Source organism: Camellia sinensis, chromosome 10, assembly GCF_055761805.1.
Source record: "Camellia sinensis isolate YWXY chromosome 10, ASM5576180v1, whole genome shotgun sequence".
NCBI classification, from domain to species: Eukaryota; Viridiplantae; Streptophyta; class Magnoliopsida; order Ericales; family Theaceae; genus Camellia; species Camellia sinensis.
In genome coordinates, this window is record NC_138970.1 from 149,404,545 (window position 1) to 149,424,453 (window position 19,909).

At 37.9% G+C, this 19,909-nt stretch overlaps 1 protein-coding gene across 2 annotated transcripts in view; it reads right to left on the reverse strand.

Annotated features, from left to right (window-relative positions):
* Positions 1-1,985: 1,985 nt before the first annotated feature.
* The window catches only part of LOC114275427 (Metallo-hydrolase/oxidoreductase superfamily protein), a 39,252-nt gene continuing 21,328 nt past the window's right edge, over positions 1,986-19,909 (reverse strand). The window contains exons 7-13 of one of the 2 annotated variants that reach the window (XM_082892590.1): positions 18,170-18,255; positions 17,601-17,674; positions 17,112-17,157; positions 16,500-16,609; positions 15,359-15,533; positions 2,637-2,743; positions 1,986-2,400 (exon numbers count right to left, since the gene is read on the reverse strand). In XM_082892590.1, the coding sequence (XP_082748716.1) occupies positions 2,678-2,743; positions 15,359-15,533; positions 16,500-16,609; positions 17,112-17,157; positions 17,601-17,674; positions 18,170-18,255 (557 nt within the window). In that variant the 3' untranslated portion in view covers positions 1,986-2,400; positions 2,637-2,677. The remainder of the gene's footprint in view (positions 2,401-2,636; positions 2,744-15,358; positions 15,534-16,499; positions 16,610-17,111; positions 17,158-17,600; positions 17,675-18,169; positions 18,256-19,909) is intronic. The other variant, XM_028217466.2, reaches the window with a different exon arrangement.

A 19,909-nucleotide genomic window follows, 5' to 3' on the forward strand; every position in this document is an offset into this window, starting at 1 on the left:
GTATACAATTTAGATTATATTCATATCATACACCCCTGATAGATACTATCAAACCTCTTATATTCATATCATACACCTGTGGAATTTGGTGTGAAATTTGTTGCTATGAAGCTGCTCCTCCTATAGAATTTTGTTGTTATTGTTGTGTTTTTTTTAGTTTTAGTTTTGTAATGGTCTAATGGTGGAATCAGTTTTAATTTTTAATTTGGTGATTGCTACTGCTATTGTGGAACTAAATATTATGTTTGTTTCAATTAATGGTAGAACAATATGCATATTTATATTTTGAAAAATTATGAAATAAAAATATTATATGATTTTTCTTTATTAATAAATTGTGTGAATCCATAGTTTCAAACTGTGTTTCCACGATTTAAATAGATTGAATTGGTTTTAAGTTTTATAAAATCATAAACAACGAATTAATCTTGATTCTATACCAAATCAAATCAATCTAAACCATGCTCAACCCTATACTAACAATTGTGAGCATTTTCGGATAGAAATCAGCATGAGGACTAGACTATAGGTCCGTGGGCTCACAACCAATATCACTTTGATGATTTAATTCTATATAGATTATTCATAAAAACAAAATAATAATAATTTAATCTGATAATTAAAATTACATAATTATATCACATTTATTTTACATAATTACATCAACAGATCGCATCATCGAAATGAGACCCTTGTTAAACTCACAGTCATCAAAGAGAAATACTAAGATAAAAAAATTTAAGAACAGAAAATTTCGTGACATCTAAAACGGTTTTTTCTAATGACTTGCACGTAAGACGTAATTCCCACACTCGCATTACGCATAAAACGAGATAAGCAAGGAATCGTGTGTGTTTTCTTCACGTCAGTTTTACCATCTCCTGTATGGGTTATCAAATGCCAGAAAAGTAAAATAAAAAAATTAAAAATATTAGTTACACAACTTTTAATTTTATAATTTGACTTAAATTTTACTTCAATATTTATTATTTCAAATTAAATAATTTGATCCCCACACTTCAAATCTAATTTCAATTTGATTATTCTGTTCAAGTTAGAAATTAAAATTAACAATTTTAAAACAATTGTTAACCTCCAGAAGTATACACGTAAAAAAAATTAATAAAAATTTAAAAAAAATGATCAAATTAAAATTGAACTCAAATTGTTTAAATTAAAACAATAGCGACCAAAGTAAAGTTTGAATAAAATTATAAAGGTATAAGTGTAATTTACCATGTTCATCTTTCTCCTTTTTTTTTTTTTTTTTTTTTTGGATCAGTAATTCACCACATTCATCTTTTTCAACCAATTCATTCAAATTGAACTTTTATACTATGTATAAATTTTAAATTTATAGACACAGAAGTTAAATTTTTTACCCCTCTTGGTTAGCTTAAGAAAATGAATACATATATATATATATATATATATCAAAAAATCTCTTCTTACTTAGCTACTTCCAAAATAATAAGCATGTATAAGTAATTTTATTCCCCCCCTTTTTTTTTCTTTTTTCTGCCAAATCTGAAATTCAAACATAACCTTATATTTTATTTATTTATTTATTTTTGTCTTGGGAAGGTGCTGTATCATGGCAATTACAGGTTAGAATGCATCCGTTCTTGTAAACCATTTGAGGACAAACTCAAGGAGTAATTATTCACTGTTGTTACAATAGTAATGGCATTGACAATGTGGACGTAATCTTAGCCCTTCATTTGTGTAGGCCCACATGAAACCCACGCAAATAAAAGATTGAGATTATTTTGTAAGCATGATAATAAGGCAAAATTTGTAGCGTGCATTCCTTTTGGGTAAAGTTACGTCACAATGTGATCGAATTACAACCTAACCTAACTCCAATAACTCACTGAGTCCTAATTTGGAGTTAACGATTCAATGCGGCTATTGTCGTAATTTCAACTGCATCACATCTTAACAAAGAACACACCGTATAGAAAGGTGCACACAACAACATAAGAAACGTTTTCAATAGAGTATTTGCTTCCCATTTTGTATTACGAGTGGTACATTATAACAAGAAGTGAGCCACTATAACAACATGATAAGGGCCATTTTCAAGCCCATGTTTTGCCAAACTATTTCAGATTATTTCTCCTCTCCAAAAGAAAGGAAAGATGGAGAATTTTAATTTGGTAGTTAAGCCTATAACTATATTACATCCACATCTACATCATCATCCAGGACTTCCTTGCTGATCTCTCTCTCTTATTTAGAATGGAGTTTGAATTTAATTGCATACACCACAGCAAAGCCAACCACTGCCACGGCACCAAGCATTGTCGGTGTCCTCAGCTTTGGATTAAGGCATGCCCAAATCCATTGAGATAAGAAACGCAGTCCACATGTAGTCTGGAACTTGCGAAAAGAAAAGTCCTACACAGAGCAATGAAGAAAGTTCAAAGTGAGGCTCCTACAAAAAATTGATGACCAAAATTACAAGCAAGCACTGTTCTTGGGTAAATATGAGTATTGTCTTTTGGAACGAAGTAAAAATTGAACAAAAGTTTGAAAATCTCATTGTCAAGGGTCTATATATAGATAATGACTTGAATGATGTTGCAAAAGAAGCCATACACTTTGTGGGTAAAGCACAAGAGAGGTGGTCTAACCTAAGATAAGGTAGGTGGTAAGTGGGCTATATTGCATTGGGTCACACTTTAGCCACCATGCCAGCAAACACAACAGAGCTGCTATTAAAAGTTTCTAGAGAGAAGTCCTGCACAAGGAAGGTTTGAAGTTTGACTTAAATAAGAAATATGTCAACACCGACTCAACAGTATATACATGCTTAATGTTCCCACTTTTGCAATGAAATTTCTGCCCATATATCTTTAAGAAAATTGAAATTCAGGGATGTTCAGCTTATTAATGATGTATATGATTACAAACCTATTCTCACAAACAAGTTACAGCTGAAATTCATGGACTGCAAAGAATTCTGTAACAGAAAATGCTATAGGTTTTACATAAGTGGCCTAGTCAAGAATGTTAATGCAGAAAGAATATGCATGATCTCCCGTGGATATAATTTTATTGTGGCCAGAGTAATGGCTGGATTCCCAAAGATGAAGGAAGATGACATAAAACAAGATAATAATCAATATGTGCTTCATACTAAGAAGCACAAACACTTCTAACAAAACTCATAAACACATTACATGTTTAAAGACAACTTAGAATCCAATGATAAAACAAAAATAATGTAAATTTATACCTATTCTCATCCTTAGACTTCAAAAATTATTATTTGACTTAAATATTCATATATCTAACATATAATAATTATTTATCCTTACATAGGACATGTAATAAATATTATAAAATTAGATATTTTGCATGTGTCCCCCATGTGTCATGTCCCACATTTTTTGAAATTTTTCGTATCAATGTGTTTGTGCATGTACTTCTTAGACTTCATGAAATGTTGAAAATTATTTTCGCACACAGAGCTTTTAGTAAATAATTAAAACTTTTGGGACAATATCAACCATTAGTGCACAGCTCAAGTCCAGCTCTCATAGAAACTCATATAGGCTCCTTTAACAGCCAATTAGACAACAGCTTAAGCCTATGTTACATGTAGTGTTGGTTGAAAAGCCATGCTCAAGCAGTGTGTTTGTGAATTAAGCTAAGCTCAATAAGCTTGGGTAGGCAATGAAGTCAGACTTGTCCATAGCATTAAGTCTATAACAACTGAGATTTTGTCACAACTGTTGGATAGCTTGATATACATTGTTGGGATAATACACATTTTTTGCTTACCGATGTTTACATGTGTAAGAAATAATGTATAGAGAAAGAGAGAGAGAATAAATTGTATGTATTATTGATTGATTTATATTGATATCTATTACAATGATTCATGATTCCTATATATAGAAGAGAGTGAGTGTGTAGTAGGTAAGGAGTAGGTGAAGTGGAGGTGGTAGTGGTGTAGTGGGTTAGGTTTAGTGGAGTAGGTGAGGTGGTAGTGGTGTAGTGGGTTAGGTTTAGTGGAGTAGGTTTAAGTGGGTGAAGTAGGTGGTTTAAGTGGGTGAAGTAGGTGGAGAATAGGTGGATTTTAACAGCCCCCCGCAAACTCAAGGGGGATAGGAACTAACCAACTTGAGTTTGGAGAGAGTAATAAAACAAGAAAATACATAAAAATAAAAGAGGATAGGTGACACTGTATGGTCGTGTCAGACCATTGGTGAAGACACTGGATGGTGGTGTCATAACGTTGTAGAGGACACTGTATGATTGTGTCAGACCAATGTAGAAGACAGTTTATGGGGTCATGTCGGACCGTTGTAGCAGACAATGTTGTGACAGTTGTTGTGACAGTTTACAGAGTCTTGCTGGACCCTTGTAGAAACTAACCGGAATCAATGTCGGGACAGTTTACAGAGTCTTGTCGGACCCATAAAGGAGCTAACCGGAATCAATGTCGGGACAGTTTACAGAGTCTTGTCGGACCCATAAAGGAGCTAACCGAAATTAATGTCGAGACAGTTTACAGAGTCTTGTCGGACCCATAAAGGAGCTAACCGGAATCAATGTCGAGACAGTTTACAGAGTTTTGTCGGACCCATGAAGGAGCTAACCGGAATCAATGTCGGGACAGTTTACAGAGTCTTGTCGGACCCCTAAAAAGTCGCACCCTCAAAAGGTGTGCCCAATCTTTCAAAAGGCGTGCCATCAAAAGGTGTGCCCAATCCATAAAAAGACGTGCCATCAAAAGTTGCGCCCTCAAAAGGCGCGCCCACTTCATCAAAAGTCGTGCCCGACAGAAAGCGTCGAGCCATCAAAAGGTGAGCCGGAGACGCGGCGAGGCACGTGAGCGACAGAGTGGCGTGTCGGCCGCGTCGTCAGTGTCAATATAAACCAATGCGGAGGCTGTGCTTGAGGCAGAAGCGAAGACAAAAAAACCTGGGAAAAAACTTCTGAAAAACTCTTCATTTTCTGAGAGAGATATTCGTTTTTCTGAGAGATTGCCTCTAAGAGCTGCAAATCTTGAAACACTCCCCTTCCGAACATTATCAGTCTGAAATTGCTATTTCGCTGAAACACTCAGCAACCCAAAAAACATGGCCTCTTCTTCCCGTTCAGCTACCCAGAATATGGCCTCTTCATCCCGTGGTCTACTCACTCTCTTTCCCGACCTCAACGAGTCAACAAGAGAGATAACTGGTGCGGAGGCCCGTGAACCTCAACCAAACACCTCTGGTTTTGCTCCGTTGAACTTTCCGATGCGGTCGGTGGAGCAAAGAATGGCAGTGCAGTCGGATGTGGAGGCCAATCAGTATACATTGAAGTCATGTGTGGAAACCATGACTGCGGTTACAAATTTGTCGAACCGGCTGCAGAGTAGGACAAATGAGGTGCAGCAGTTAAACGCCCAACTGGCTCTGCTCCAACGCATGTATAAGGATGCGCGAGCAGAGTTAAGTGTGCTAAAGGCGGAAAATAAGGAGCTGAAGCGGAAGGCCACCGTGATGTTCCGTTTTGGAGGTCCACCATATGCTGCAGTGGAGGAGCAGGGAGGAGGCAACTTGCTTGGTGGTCGAGGAAGCACGGAGGCAACACCGTCAAGGACCGCCCAGGACGGAGGCAAGAAGAAAAGACCGGCGGAATAGGCGAGAAGAAAAATCCCACTGTTCCGATTTGTGTTGGTTGTGTTTTGTTTTGTTTTGTGTTTTTTTTTTTTTTTTTTTTTATTTTATTTTATTTTTTTATGGTGTAAAATGCTGATCGGGGTTGATCCCCGGCATGAAGAAATGACAAGTTTGTAAAATGTTGTTTTTTTTTTTTTTTTGTTTTTTTTTTTTGTTTTTGTTTTGGGAGTGTTTTGTTGAAAAAATAAAAATAAAATGAAAGAAAACAAGGGAGAAAGAAAATAGATAAAAAATATTTATAGATGGATTATATGAAAAACATCAGTGCGATTGTTTCAAAATAAAGTGGGGTATTTAAAAAAGAGGAAAAGTGATTTGGAAAAAATAAATAAAAATAAGTGATTTTTGAAATCAAATGGAGGAGAGAGAGGGACAAACCCATGTGATAAAGTGGAGAGAGAGTCGGTGAGTGGGGTGCAAAAGGTGAAGGAGAAATGATGGATTGAAAATGGTTTGGGTCAAAAGTGGACACTGTTAGTGGGGAACATGAGTGCATTGATTATTTGATATAATAATAATAATAATAAAAATAAAAAGTTAGAACAGCTGGAGAGAATGAGTGGAGTATGGTAAGGGTTTCATCCAAAGCCAAAATTCCTGCAGCGAATCACTTCGCAAATCCTAGCATGAGCTTTTTCTCTTTCCAGGCTTATTCATGAATTTCCTGGTGATTTCAAGAGCCTCTGGTGGCATTGTGGCAGAGAACACCCCAACCTGGATTTTGGGTGGCAGCAACTGAGAACACCCCAACCTGGATTTTGGGTGGCAGCAACTGGAAAATATCATAGATCTGATTTTTAAAAACCTCGTGACAGCATTTCATCAGCTTCATCCAAGACAAACATTTTGATGCAAACAGGGCGAAGTGATTGTCTCCGCAACATGTCAAACACACTACCAGGAGTACCAACAACAATATGAACCCCACTGGAGAGAATGCGCTGATCTTCGCGCACACTAGTCCCTCCAACACAAGCATGAACCTTTACACTTTGCTGGGCAAGTTCAAGAGTGGGTGGAAGAACCAAAGCTTGGCACTCAACCAAGCTATAATCTAGCTGCTGCAGAATTCCAGAGCAGAATGTTGCAGTGTTTCCAGTTCCAGACTGTCTCGTCATATGAGGTGAAGAATTCTTCTCCATCAGCCTCACACATGACTACAGTTGCACAAATCTTTGTTGATTTTATTAGCGGAATAAGTTGAGGTCCGGCGGGCGGCTAAGGTGAGGTTGCCGCCCGCCGGGGAAGCGAAAATACTAGGTTTTAAACCAGCTCTGATACCATGTAAGAAATAATGTATAGAGAAAGAGAGAGAGAATAAATTGTATGTATTATTGATTGATTTATATTGATATCTATTACAATGATTCATGATTCCTATATATAGAAGAGAGTGAGTGTGTAGTAGGTAAGGAGTAGGTGAAGTGGAGGTGGTAGTGGTGTAGTGGGTTAGGTTTAGTGGAGTAGGTGAGGTGGTAGTGGTGTAGTGGGTTAGGTTTAGTGGAGTAGGTTTAAGTGGGTGAAGTAGGTGGTTTAAGTGGGTGAAGTAGGTGGTTTAAGTGGGTGAAGTAGGTGGAGAGTAGGTGGATTTTAACAACATGGTATCAGCTCAGGTTGAAAAAGGTCTTGGTTCAAGTCTCTCTATTGGCATTTCGTATTCTATCTCCTCTTGGTTTCTTCTTCTCTGTTTAGTTGTTTGCTTCTCCTTCTGTTTGGTTCTTTGTTTGTCTCTCCACATGCAAGACAGGATTGAATGTGAGGGAGGGTGTTAGATAGCTTGATGTACATTGTTGGGCCCATTTCCTAATAACTTAAGCTTTTGGAAAAATTGGTGACTTAACAACCATAAGGTCAAACAAACTCATAGCCACAATCATTATATTCATTCAATGACTGCTATATTTCTATTTTTACTTTCTAGACTCACTATCTTCCACCTCTCCAGCATTTAAGATCTGTAAATTAAGATCTGTAAATTAAGAACTGTATGCCCTTCGTTTTTTGTTAGCCTTACCTTCTGTTAGAATTTCCCATCTTTACCTTCACCTACTCCACTACACACTCCACTTCACCTACCTCCACTTCACCACACACTCCACTTCACCTAACCCACTATCACCTCCACTACACCTACTACCACATTTTCTTCTATATATAGATTGTATAGGAATTGTAATGTATCAATCTTGCAATACATCAATCTTGTAAGATATCAATCAATCAATAATACATAATTTCTTACATGGTATCAGAGCCAGGTTGAAAACCTAGTATTTTCGCTTCATCGGCGGGCGGCAGCCTCGCCTTGGCCGCCCGCCGGACCTCTCATCTCTCTTTCTCAGCCTTCAGCCTCTGCTTCTCGTCACGAAGCTCATTCTTCTCAGCCTTCAACTCTTTAATCTTCTCCTGCAGAGTCAAGTTTGAATCCCTCTGCTGGATGGTTTTCACAGCATGATGCGCAGCATCATGAACCACAGGATCATGTGTTGGCACTGCTTGCCATCCTGGGCTATGCCCATCTTTCTTAACACCAAGATCTGACGGGGTTAATGCAGGAGTGTCACCAACATCACCAGCATGCTTGAATTCCTGCAATTCCTTGAAGTTCATCCATGGCTTCACAAAAAAAAAATAAAAATAAAAATAAAAATAAAAATAAAAAAAAATAAAAAAAAATAAAAAAAAATCAAACCATTTACAACTTTGCCAAACACCCGTATTTTATTCCTCTCCGGGATCCACTCCGATCATAATTTTACACAAAAAAAAAAAAAAAAAAAAAAAAAAAAATACAAACAACAAACAACAACAACCAAAGCTTTGTTTTCTTTTCTGCAGCGGCCACACATCGACCTCACTTCTTCTCTACTCTGCCGCCAGTCTTTTCTTTTTGCCTCCGTCCTGGGCGGCCCTTACCGGCGTTGCCTCCGTGTTTCCCACTCCACTGGGCATGATCACTACTCCCTGCTCCTCCACTGCAGCATATGGCGGCCCTCCAAATCGGAACATTACGGTGGCCTTCCGCTTCAGCTCCTTGTTTTCTGCCCTTAGCACGCTAATCTCTGCTCGCGCATCCTTATACATGCGTTGGAGCAGAGCCAGCTGGGAGTTTAAATGCTGCACCTCATTTGTCCTACTCTGCAGCCGGTTCGACAAATTTGTGACCGCCGTCATGCTTTCCACACATGCCTTCAAAGTATACTGATTGGCCTCCACATCCGACAGCCCTGCCATTCTTTGCTCCACAGACCGCATCGGAAAGTTCAACGGAGTATACCCAGCGGTACTTGGTTGAGGTTCCAGTGCCCCCGCACCAGTTCTCTCTCCTGTTGACTCGTTGAGGTCGGGAAAGAGAGTGAGCAGACTCCGGGAAGACGAGGCCATTTTCTGGGCACAAGAGTATTACAGACTATCTCTCACAACAGAGTGTTACAGAATCTCTCTCAGCACTCTCTCTCAGAATATCTCTCGCAGCTTTTCTCTGCCTCAGCCTCAGCCTCCGTTTTCTCTGCCTCAGCCTCAGCCTCTGTCTTATAGCCGAGGCAGCCACGCGCATCGCGCGCCTTTTGACGCCGACAAACGGGCACGCCAACCAAGGCACTCACGTGCCTCGTCATGATGACTTCGGCACGCCTTTTGATAAATTGGGCACGCCTTTTGAAAAATTGGGCGCACCTTTTGAGGATGCGATTTTTTAAAGGGTCCGACAAGACTCTATAAACTGTCCCGACATTTGATACCGGTTAGCTTTTTCAAGGGTCCGACAAGACTCTGTAAACTGTCCCGACATAGATTCCGGTTAGTTTCTACAAGGGTCCGACAAGACTCTGTAAACTGTCCCGACATTGATTCCGGTTAGTTTCTACAAGGGTCCAGCAAGACTCCGTAAACTGTCACAACATTGTCTTCTCCAACGGTCCGACATGACCCCATAAACTGTCTTCTACAATGGTCCGACATGACCCCATAAACTGTCTTCTACAACGGTCCGACATGACCCCATAAACTGTCTTCTACATCGGTCTGACACCACCATACAGTGTCCTCTACAACGTTATGACACCCCATACAGTGTCTTCACCAACGGTCTGACACGACCATACAGTGTCTCCTATCCTTTTTTATTTTTATGTATTTTCTTGTTTTGTTACTCTCTCCAAACTCAAGTTGGTTCGTTTCTCTCCTCCTTGAGTTTGCGGGGGGCTGTTAGAATTTCCCATCTTTACCTTCACCTACTCCACTACACACTCCACTTCACCTACCTCCACTTCACCACACACTCCACTTCACCTAACCCACTATCACCTCCACTACACCTACTACCACATTTTCTTCTATATATAGATTGTATAGGAATTGTAATGTATCAATCTTGCAATACATCAATCTTGTAAGATATCAATCAATCAATAATACATAATTTCTTACACCTTCTAATTAGGATCTATAAAAGGATATTAAATCCTTGCCCCATTCCTCAATAGGTGCAGGAAAGTGTCTGTTAAAACCTATCACCTACTTCACCCACTAAACCTAACCCACTACACCACTACCACCTCACCTACTCCACTAAACCTAACCCACTACACCACTACCACCTCACCTACTCCACTAAACCCACTACACCACTACCACCTCCACTTCACCTACTACCACCTACTCTTCTATATATAGGAATCATTGTAGCATTCAATAATTCAACAATTACAAATATCAATCAATAATACAATTCTCTTTTTCTCTTTATACATTAAATTTCTACATGGTATCAGAGCAAGGTTAAGCACTTAGTATTTTTCGCTTCACCGGCGGGCGGCAACCTCGCCTTGGCCGTCCGCCGGACCTCAACCTAATCTGCTAAAATTTTTCTACACATACCTTGAAATTTCCTTTCTGAGTGCACTACTGTTCAGTCGTCGGAGACCACCACCGCTTGCACGTCGATGTCCCTTTGCCAAAGCTCCGTCGCGACACCGGCCTTCCTTGCGTCTGGTTTCAATCCCCTGCTATTCCAAGCCACAAAATAGGGCACGACTTTTGAGGGCTCGATATCTATATCCATGTATATCTTTTGGGCAGTCTATATACACACTCATACAGTGTCTTCTACACCGGTAACATGGTACAAGGGCCCAACCCTTCTTGATGCCCTCGACATGATTACAGAGCCCAAGAGGCCATCAGACAAGCCTCTTCGTCTCCCACTTCAGGATGTCTACAAGATTGGCGGTATTGGTAATTTGGCCCACTTTTTTGATCAACACCATCATATAGTTTCAAAGAGATAACTATATTATATAATTTTTTCTATTTTAAAATATTTTTCCACCGTCCAAACCTTTTTTTTATCTTATATATATAAAAAATTGGATGGAACTCACGTGGGTGCTACTTTTTCTTTTTCTTCTTTCCACAGCCCAACTTTTCCTTGAACCTCAATTTTTTATTATTAAAAAAAAAAAAAAAAAAAAAAAAAAAAATTCATTCCATCTAATTTTTCTGCTCAGTCTTGTACCTTCAAGCCATTCGGATTTGCACAATACACTCATTTTATTTCTATCGGGATTTCGCCCTGATCACAATTTTACACCAAAAAAAAAAAAAAAAAAAAAACAACAACAACAACAACAACAAAAAACCCAAACAACCACATCCACAGGCGGGTTTTTTCTTCTCTACTCTGCCGCCGATCTCTTCTTCTTGCCTCCGTCCTGAGCGGCCCTTGCCGGTGCTGCCTCCGTGTTTTCCACGCCGCCCAGCACGTTCACTCCCCCATACTCCTCCACTGCAGCATATGGCGGACCTCCAAATCGGAACATCACGGTGGCCTTCCGCTTCAGCTCCTTATTTTCCGCCTTTAGCACACTTATCTCTGCTCGCGCATCCTTATACATGCGCTGGAGCAGAGCCAGTTGGGCGTTTAACTGCTGCACCTCATTTGTCCTACTCTGCAGCCGGTGCGACAAGTTTGTGACCGCAGTCATGGTTTCTACACATGACTTCAATGTATACTGATTGGCCTCAATATCCGTTTGCACTGCCATTTTTTGCTCCACCGACCGCATCGGAAAGTTCAACGGAGCAAAACCAGAGGTGTTTGGTTGAGGTTCACGGGCCACCGCACCTGTTATCTCTCCTGTTGACTCGTTGAGGTCGGGAAAGAGAGTGAGCAGACCACGGGAAGATGAGGCCATGTTCTGGGTAGCTGAACGGGAAGAAGAGGCCATGTTTTTTGGGTTGCTGAGTGTTTCCGAGAAGGGTTGGATACAGAGTATTTACAGATTGTTTCAGAATGACAAGTTCAGAGGTTTCAGTCTGGTTTGGTTTCCTCCGCCTCCGCATTGGTTTATATTGACACTGACGACGCGGCCGACACGCCGCTCTGTCGCTCACGTGCCTCGCCGCGTCTCCGGCTCACCTTTTGATGGCTCAACGCTTTCTGTCGGGCACGACTTTTGATGAAGTGAGCGCGCCTTTTGAGGGCGCAACTTTTGATGGCACGCCTTTTTATGGATTGGGCACGCATTTTGATGGCACATTTTTTTATGGATTGGGAACGCCTTTTGATGGCACGCCTTTTTGAAAAATTAGGCACACCTTTTGAGGGTGCGACTTTTTAAGGGTCCGACAAGACTCTGTAAACTGTCCCGACATTGATTCCGGTTAGCTCCTTCATGGGTCCGACAAGACTCTGTAAACTGTCCCGACATTGATTCCGGTTAGCTCCTTTATGGGTCCGACAAGACTCTGTAAACTGTCCCGACATTGATTCCGGTTAGTTTCTACAAGAGTCCAGCAAGACTCCGTAAACTGTCTTCTACAACGGTCCGACATGACCCCATAAACTGTCTTCTACATCGGTCCGACACGAGCCAGTGTCTTCTACATCGGTCTTCTACAACGGTCTGACACGACCATACAGTGTCTCCTATCCTCTTTTATTTTTTATGTATTTTCTTGTTTTGTTACTCTCTCCAAACTCAAGTTGGTTAGTTCCTATCCCCCTTGAGTTTGCGGGGGGCTGTTAAAACCTATCACCTACTTCACCCACTAAACCTAACCCACTACACCACTACCACCTCACCTACTCCACTAAACCTAACCCACTACACCACTACCACCTCACCTACTCCACTACCACCTCCACTTCACCTACTCCACCTACCACCTACTACCACCTACTCTTCTATATATAGGAATCATTGTAGCATTCAATAATTCAACAATTACAAACATCAATCAATAATACAATTCTCTTTTTCTCTTTATACATTAAATTTCTACAGTGTCTTTCCTTCAATGGAAAATTAACATAATTGATTTTTACAGTTTTCCTTTTTCTTTGTTCTTTTCTTCAATTTCTCTTCTCAAATATCTGTTATTTGTTTGATCTCTCCAGAAATATCATTGAAAAGATTCTTAGATTTCTGTCATCCGTCGCCTATGTGAATCGTGCTTTGTCATTAGGGAAAATTGTTTTCTTGGTTCTGGAGAATAAAATGGGAAGGAAATTATTCTTGCATTTGACATGCTTAGAGTCAAATTTTCATTATGAAAACCATTCTGCCCAACGCAACAATTGAGCTTGAGGGAGCATCTTCTGTTGGGCAACTGTATTTTCCGACTGCCAGTTCAAGGTAGCCTCAACAGCAGTGAAATTTTGGCACTACCATCTGAATTCTTGGACGTGGGGTTAGGAATTTTCCTTTGGTATGTTCTTCAAGTTTTTCAAATCCAGAAGCGGAAAATCCTCTCTACCTAGAGCCATGGATTTGGTTTCTTTCCTAAATATTCATATAATTTTCGCTCTTCTTCCCGTCTTTCACGAATATCTTTGTTTTTTATTATTTTCTTATCCATCTCAACATCCACATTTCATCCATGCTCATTTCACGATTGTATTGTTTTTGACTACCTGACATTCTGTCCCATAAAGCTCATCAGTGAACCTTCCCATCAAATTGATAAATATATACCAATAGTACAAGATTCCAAGAACACTCTTCCACCTCATCCGTACATTTTCAATCCTATAGGTAATGTTCTACTCACTCTCTTCCACGTTGTGGACACCAAACCTAGATAATGAACATGACTATTCTAAGTATATGTTTAAGTATTGCCAACCACATAAAGGGATAAGACACTATCCAAAATGGGCAAAAGTAGGTTGGGAAAAAACAGTGCAGACAGGTGTAACATCACACGTATCTTGCTAGTGAAGCTGGGAATTGCCTCTTAAGGGATCAGTCCTGTTTGAGCAATGTGTGAATGTAGAGTCCCACATCGGATAAAGAGTAAAAGATATAGGTCTTAATATACATAAGATGGGCATCATACTCAGCCTGGCTGGGCTGAGTTCATTTTTGCACAGGTGTTCCGGGCAAAAATCCTTGCTTTATTCATGAGAATTCCAGTATTAGCAATACTAGACATGAACTTTTGAATAAAATGATATTTCAAATTATAAGAAGCATCATTCATCTATTTCATGTTTTTTGTTTTGTTTTGTTTTTTTTTTTTCCTTTCCTCTTTGATAAGCAAGAAATATCTCATGATGAAATATTTCATTCTTAATGGTCAAAAAGATGTGCATGAAAGTGTCTTAAGGACAGTCCTCAGGTTCCAGTGTAGCATTGAGCCATAATTTTCACCAAAGTTCAACTACAAATTTAAATTCTCCGTTTTGCAGATTATTCCCAAAGGTTTGGTGTTTATTTAACATATTGAGAATTACCAATTCAGTTTTGAGCAAAAATTCAACCTTTTTTCCTGCTTAAACTTATATCTAGAATTTTGGGTAGTTTCAATTAATATATGTATATACATGCAAGATTTCCAAGGCAAGCATTAAAATCATGTATCATTAATGCCTCCCTTTGTTATTGTGTTGTGCTTTAAATGACAAGAAGACATTTTGGTGGAAGCTCTCTAATTGAAAGGAACCAAATCTGATTGTTGGGGAGATGCTAAAGAACCCAAAAGTGAGAACAAATGAGATCAAAGAAAAACCAAAGAAAAAAAAACCGACCAAAACAAAAACAAAAAAATAATAATAAAACAAAAAAAAAATAACACAAAAATAACAACAACAAAAAATACCAATAAAAAAAACAAAAACAAAAACACTGCAACACAAAAGTAACAGATATCCAAGAGAGAGATCAGGAATGGTGATACCTTTTGAAAAAAAAAAATACATGATTCATGAACAGCATCGTTCGTGTCTAGCAAAGTTGCATAAGACAGTAATTGAGTTTCAGAGGATGGGCAATTGGAAGCAGTTGAAGAAGAGAAGCGATTAAGAAATCATGGAACAAAAAGGTTTTATTAGTTTGGGCCAATGGCTTAGTTGGACACTACTGATAAGTATTTTTCATTTATACCTTCAAGCAGGATATCACTGCTTGTTTCACCTCACAAAGAGAATAATTTTTCAGAACAAATATTTGTGACACTTCTTCATGATGAGTAAAAAATAAATTAGCTAATTAATTAATAAAATAGTAAAGATGAATAAAAAGTAATAATAAATAATGGGATGCATATTAAAGCGCCAAAGAGTATGAACATAGCTATTACGCAATCATGTATATTTTTTGCGCAGCATTACGTAATCATGTATGCAGATATACTTTGATTGCTGAAATTCTAGCATGGAAACAAGCGAATGCTACCTTTGGCAACTTGTCTTGTTTGGCTAGATGATCCACATGAAGCCTCACATTTGATGCAGCAGGAATCCAGAGACTACGATCAACATCAGCATATGTATAAGAAACAATGTCGAACAATGTTTTTGCTCCATTTTCAATGGACTTCAAGATGGTTGATTCTCTACTTCTGCGATTTCTGAAAATAAAACAAATTTTCATCAATATTTCATTCTTTTTCTTAATCTTTTTTTTTTTTGAAAGTCTGATATCAAGTTATTATGCCAGGATGATCTGATGAAGTGAGAACATTAACAGCCAGTTTGGGTCGGGTGATTTGAGAAGGGAAAAAAAAAAAAAAAAAAGCCTTTATATTGGTTCATATCACTTGTTTGGATTAGTAAAGAAGAGAGACATGAGGTGAAATGTGAAGAAACAGAGCGAAACACATTTCTCTTTTATAACCCTCATTTGAATCTGTCCATAAGTGGAGGGATTGGAAGAGAAAAGAAACTAACAAATTACTTTTCTTTCATAATACCAAAACTGTCTCTTTAGATATAGAAATAAAATATTAAAAGAAATTATTAAAAAAAAAATGACACCTATAAAATGTTATTTTAGTAATACAACATCAAACAATTTCTTTCTTTTGTTTTCTTTTATGTAGTTTAACCGAACAAGACAGCAGTGAAATTATTTTATTTTCTCTTCTTTTCTCTCATTTTTATCCAAACAAGAAAGAGAGAACACACAATCTCTTCTTTTCTTTTCTCTTCAACTTATGTAATTATTTATTTTCTTTTCTCTCCTAGGTTCCCAAACAAAGTGTAAAAGTTATTTGAAAGTTGTATTGAATAGCATAAAAACTGTGAAATCCATTAGCATAAAAGTCCAACTACAGATAGCCTGTCTGTAAGTATTTCTTGGCAAAGAATAGCTATGCCAAACAGATAACTTTAAACTTTGGGAAAAACAATAAAAATAAAAAATTGGGAAAGGAGGAAAAAAAAAATTTGGAGGGAGAAGTCCTTAAAAGTGTAAAGGTTGCAACACGGGTGAACCTCTTACAAATTATATACCTAAACATTTTGTCCGCAGAGAAACTGGATGCAGTAATGAACAGCAGAGAGAGAGAGAGAGAGATGAGATTTGTATTTCATACTTGAGATATGCGCAAAGCATGTGCTTTGGCCACAGGTTAAGTCTCCCATGCATGGGGATTAACACATGTGGAGAAATCTCCATAAATTGGTAAGTTGTTTGGAAGTATTCCTGCATAAACAATTGAATTTTCAAAACCCATGAGCATGACAAAAACATAACAATGGCAAAGAAAAATGACAATCTAATATATCGTAATCCCACACCAAACGAGGATATGTAAAGCCTTCCTTTCCTTTCATTAGTCTTTTACCTGGGTATTCCAAATTTGGGCAAATTACACTTTACCTCTTAAATTGTGACTCAGTATCACTTTACCCCTTTAATAAAATTTGCTACACTACACTTCACCACCTTGAACTATAATAATTCAATTTGAAACTAATGTTGTTAACAAAAATGAATATTTACATATTTACCACTATAATAATCCAATTTGAATCTAGCTTATTGTTTGAAAACACACTCTTATAGTCTCATGAATACCAACTCATTACTTGGATAACAGAGTTTACAAAGCTCAATGAAATAAATTTACAGGCCCTATGTAAACAATAATTGGTTTTTACTGCCATTCCGTAGGGCAGAAGAATCAGATGTCAAGTACACTTACATGCATATTTGCACCAGAAGTAATATCCAAAACCGCACTTCCTTGACTGACAAAAACAAAAACAAAAAATTCCATAGCTGTTAAAAGTAGCTTCTAGGTGACACATCACAAGACCAATCAATATTTAGATAAAATTAACACAAAAAAAAAATCAATGAAAAAGAAAACCCAAAAGAAAGATTAAAAAGTTCAAAGATAATACAATAAAACGTAAATCCAACACTGTACAGTGCTTTGATGACGTTATTAAAAATAAATTCATAAGATTAACAATAATACTAAGTTACTAACATAATGGAAGTAAAATCATTGAGGCAAGAAGCCCATTAATCAAATGTTGCCTTAAGCGAGAGTGAGAGCTTCATATATCAACCAACAGAACTGATAAACCAAAATAACTATTTAATAGCTCATCTTACTAAAGATGTACGTAAGACATACCAATTCATTTCCCACACAAACTTTTATTTGTATAAAATGAAATCTTACCCCACACAATGATCACCTACAATCAACGAGTGAGTATTGACATGAAGTAACGCCATGTGGCCATCTGTATGCCCCTGAATAAGGAAGATTTTCTAAAGTTAACATGATGCACCATGCGATATGTCTCAAAATGAAGAACAATAGTACATCCAAAAGTTAAATTACAGCTATCCCAAGAAACATAAGAGAATAAGATGACAAAAGTTATGGAACATACAACTTATGATCAAACTGAAAATGACCAAAATCCCTAATGCATTTTGTTGAGAACTTGTGACTTAATAACCCACATGTTATGGAAAGGTGACATGAAATTTGGACTACCTAACATAATCGTAGCATCTTTCTGTTCAAGGATTGTTAATTGGCCCAAGCAAGATAAATTGGATTTTAGGCTAATCTGCGTTTGGTCAAAACTCAATTCCAACATGTAATCTGTGTTAATATCAGGCTTGCTAGCTTAACATGATAGCCTGATACATGGAATTTGGTACACATATCAGGTGCAGCTATAGAAGAAAGTTAAAGCTATGCTTTTCAAAAGAAACAATCATGTAAATAAAAATTACCGGAGCATAAATGACTCTCAATCGCTGACCACCAATGCAAATCTCTTCTCCTCCTGAAACTGGGGTATGGCCAAGAGACCAATGATCTGTACAATATGTATTCATCATAAGAGCATACATCCTCAATTTTGAAGGAAAAAGACCAGACCATATTAAGAACACCAAGAAGTAAGCACAGCCAGTCTTATTTGGTGCAAACTGATAAATTATGCTCCAATCAAGAATAGTACTTTAATTTAAGACAAAATTACAATAAACCACCCTGAACTATGATCGTTATTCACTTTGCCCCCTAAAGTTTAAAACTCAACACTTACCTCCCTTCAAGTTTATGAATTGCAAAGGCAGTGGATGCCGTTAACAGAAAACGTTAATTTACTCTTTCACCCTTCAACTATTATCCATCCTTTATCTTCATCAAACCACTCAATCCTTCTCTCCCCTAATAATCCCAATGTCTTTCTCTCACTAAACCATATCTCAAACTCTCAATCTACTGCCGACGGATATAACCGTTGCTCCTCCGACCATTGGCAGCTAATTGCAACCCCCACACTGGCCAATCTCTCTTTCTCAAATTACAACTGCACCCTATCACCAACAACTTGTTTTATTCCCTACCACCAGCCAATTGAAACTCCTCCCACACCATCCAGTCTCTCTCTCACATCAGAACACATGAACTGGGTTTCTCTCTTTCATACAAACACAGCACACTGATATTTTGCCTAATTTATACAATCGCAACACCGGTTGCTATTTTTTCCAATTTATACAACCGACCACTGGTTTGGTTACATGAAGTATCTGGTGCTTGTTCTGCAGGAAAAATCAATTTTGAAGCAATGGTCAACGGATTCAATCAATCTATATTTGTCTTGTAATAATTCCAAACCTTCGTATTCTATATTAAAGTATTAATATGTGACTGTTGGTGAGATTAATGCACTAGAGGTTCAAATCTTACTGTTTGTATGAGTGAGTAAAAGTCATCCTTGCATGTTTCATTGTTCCTACCTCAAACAAAAGGCATCTTCGGTACAGTGGTGTTTATGCTATGGCAATCAACATTCAATAATTGGTGAGTTATTATAGATAATGGGACTTGTTTTGGTTGAGATAAGTATGTGTTGATTGTTGAAGTCCATTGGTGCGGTAACAAAGGGAGAGAGAGAGAGAGAGAGAGACAGCAAACCATGACATTTTTGCAGAGTACATACCCATATGCATAATATATAGGTCCTGTTTGGCTATGAGAAAATAAAATAAGGGCAGTTTAGTCCCAAAATTTAATTTAGTTTGTCATGTGCCAATCACATGGCATGTTTCCATCCAAGTTTCTAACGGTTTACTAACGGAATTGGTTAAGTGTCACAAGACATAACATCAAGGAGGTAAAGTGTTGAGTTTTAAACTTTTGGGGGCAAAGTGAAAAAAGATCATAGTTCAGGGGGGTTTATTGTAATTTACCCTTAATTTAATCACAAAATTTTAGTTGTTATTTTAACAACAGAAAGCATACAATATACCAAGTCCATTTAGAACAGATCAGATAATTTTCAACTGTTCATTATTTTATAAAGAATACTTCAGTTAAAAATGTTTTAGCAGTTTACTAACAATATTGAGTGTGTCAGTCAAGGATTGTATTTCCTTTAGTTGCTGTGAAAAGACTTTGAGATGTTCATGTGGAAACAAAATTGCATACTCAACATTGGTCACAGGTTGAAAAAGTATGTT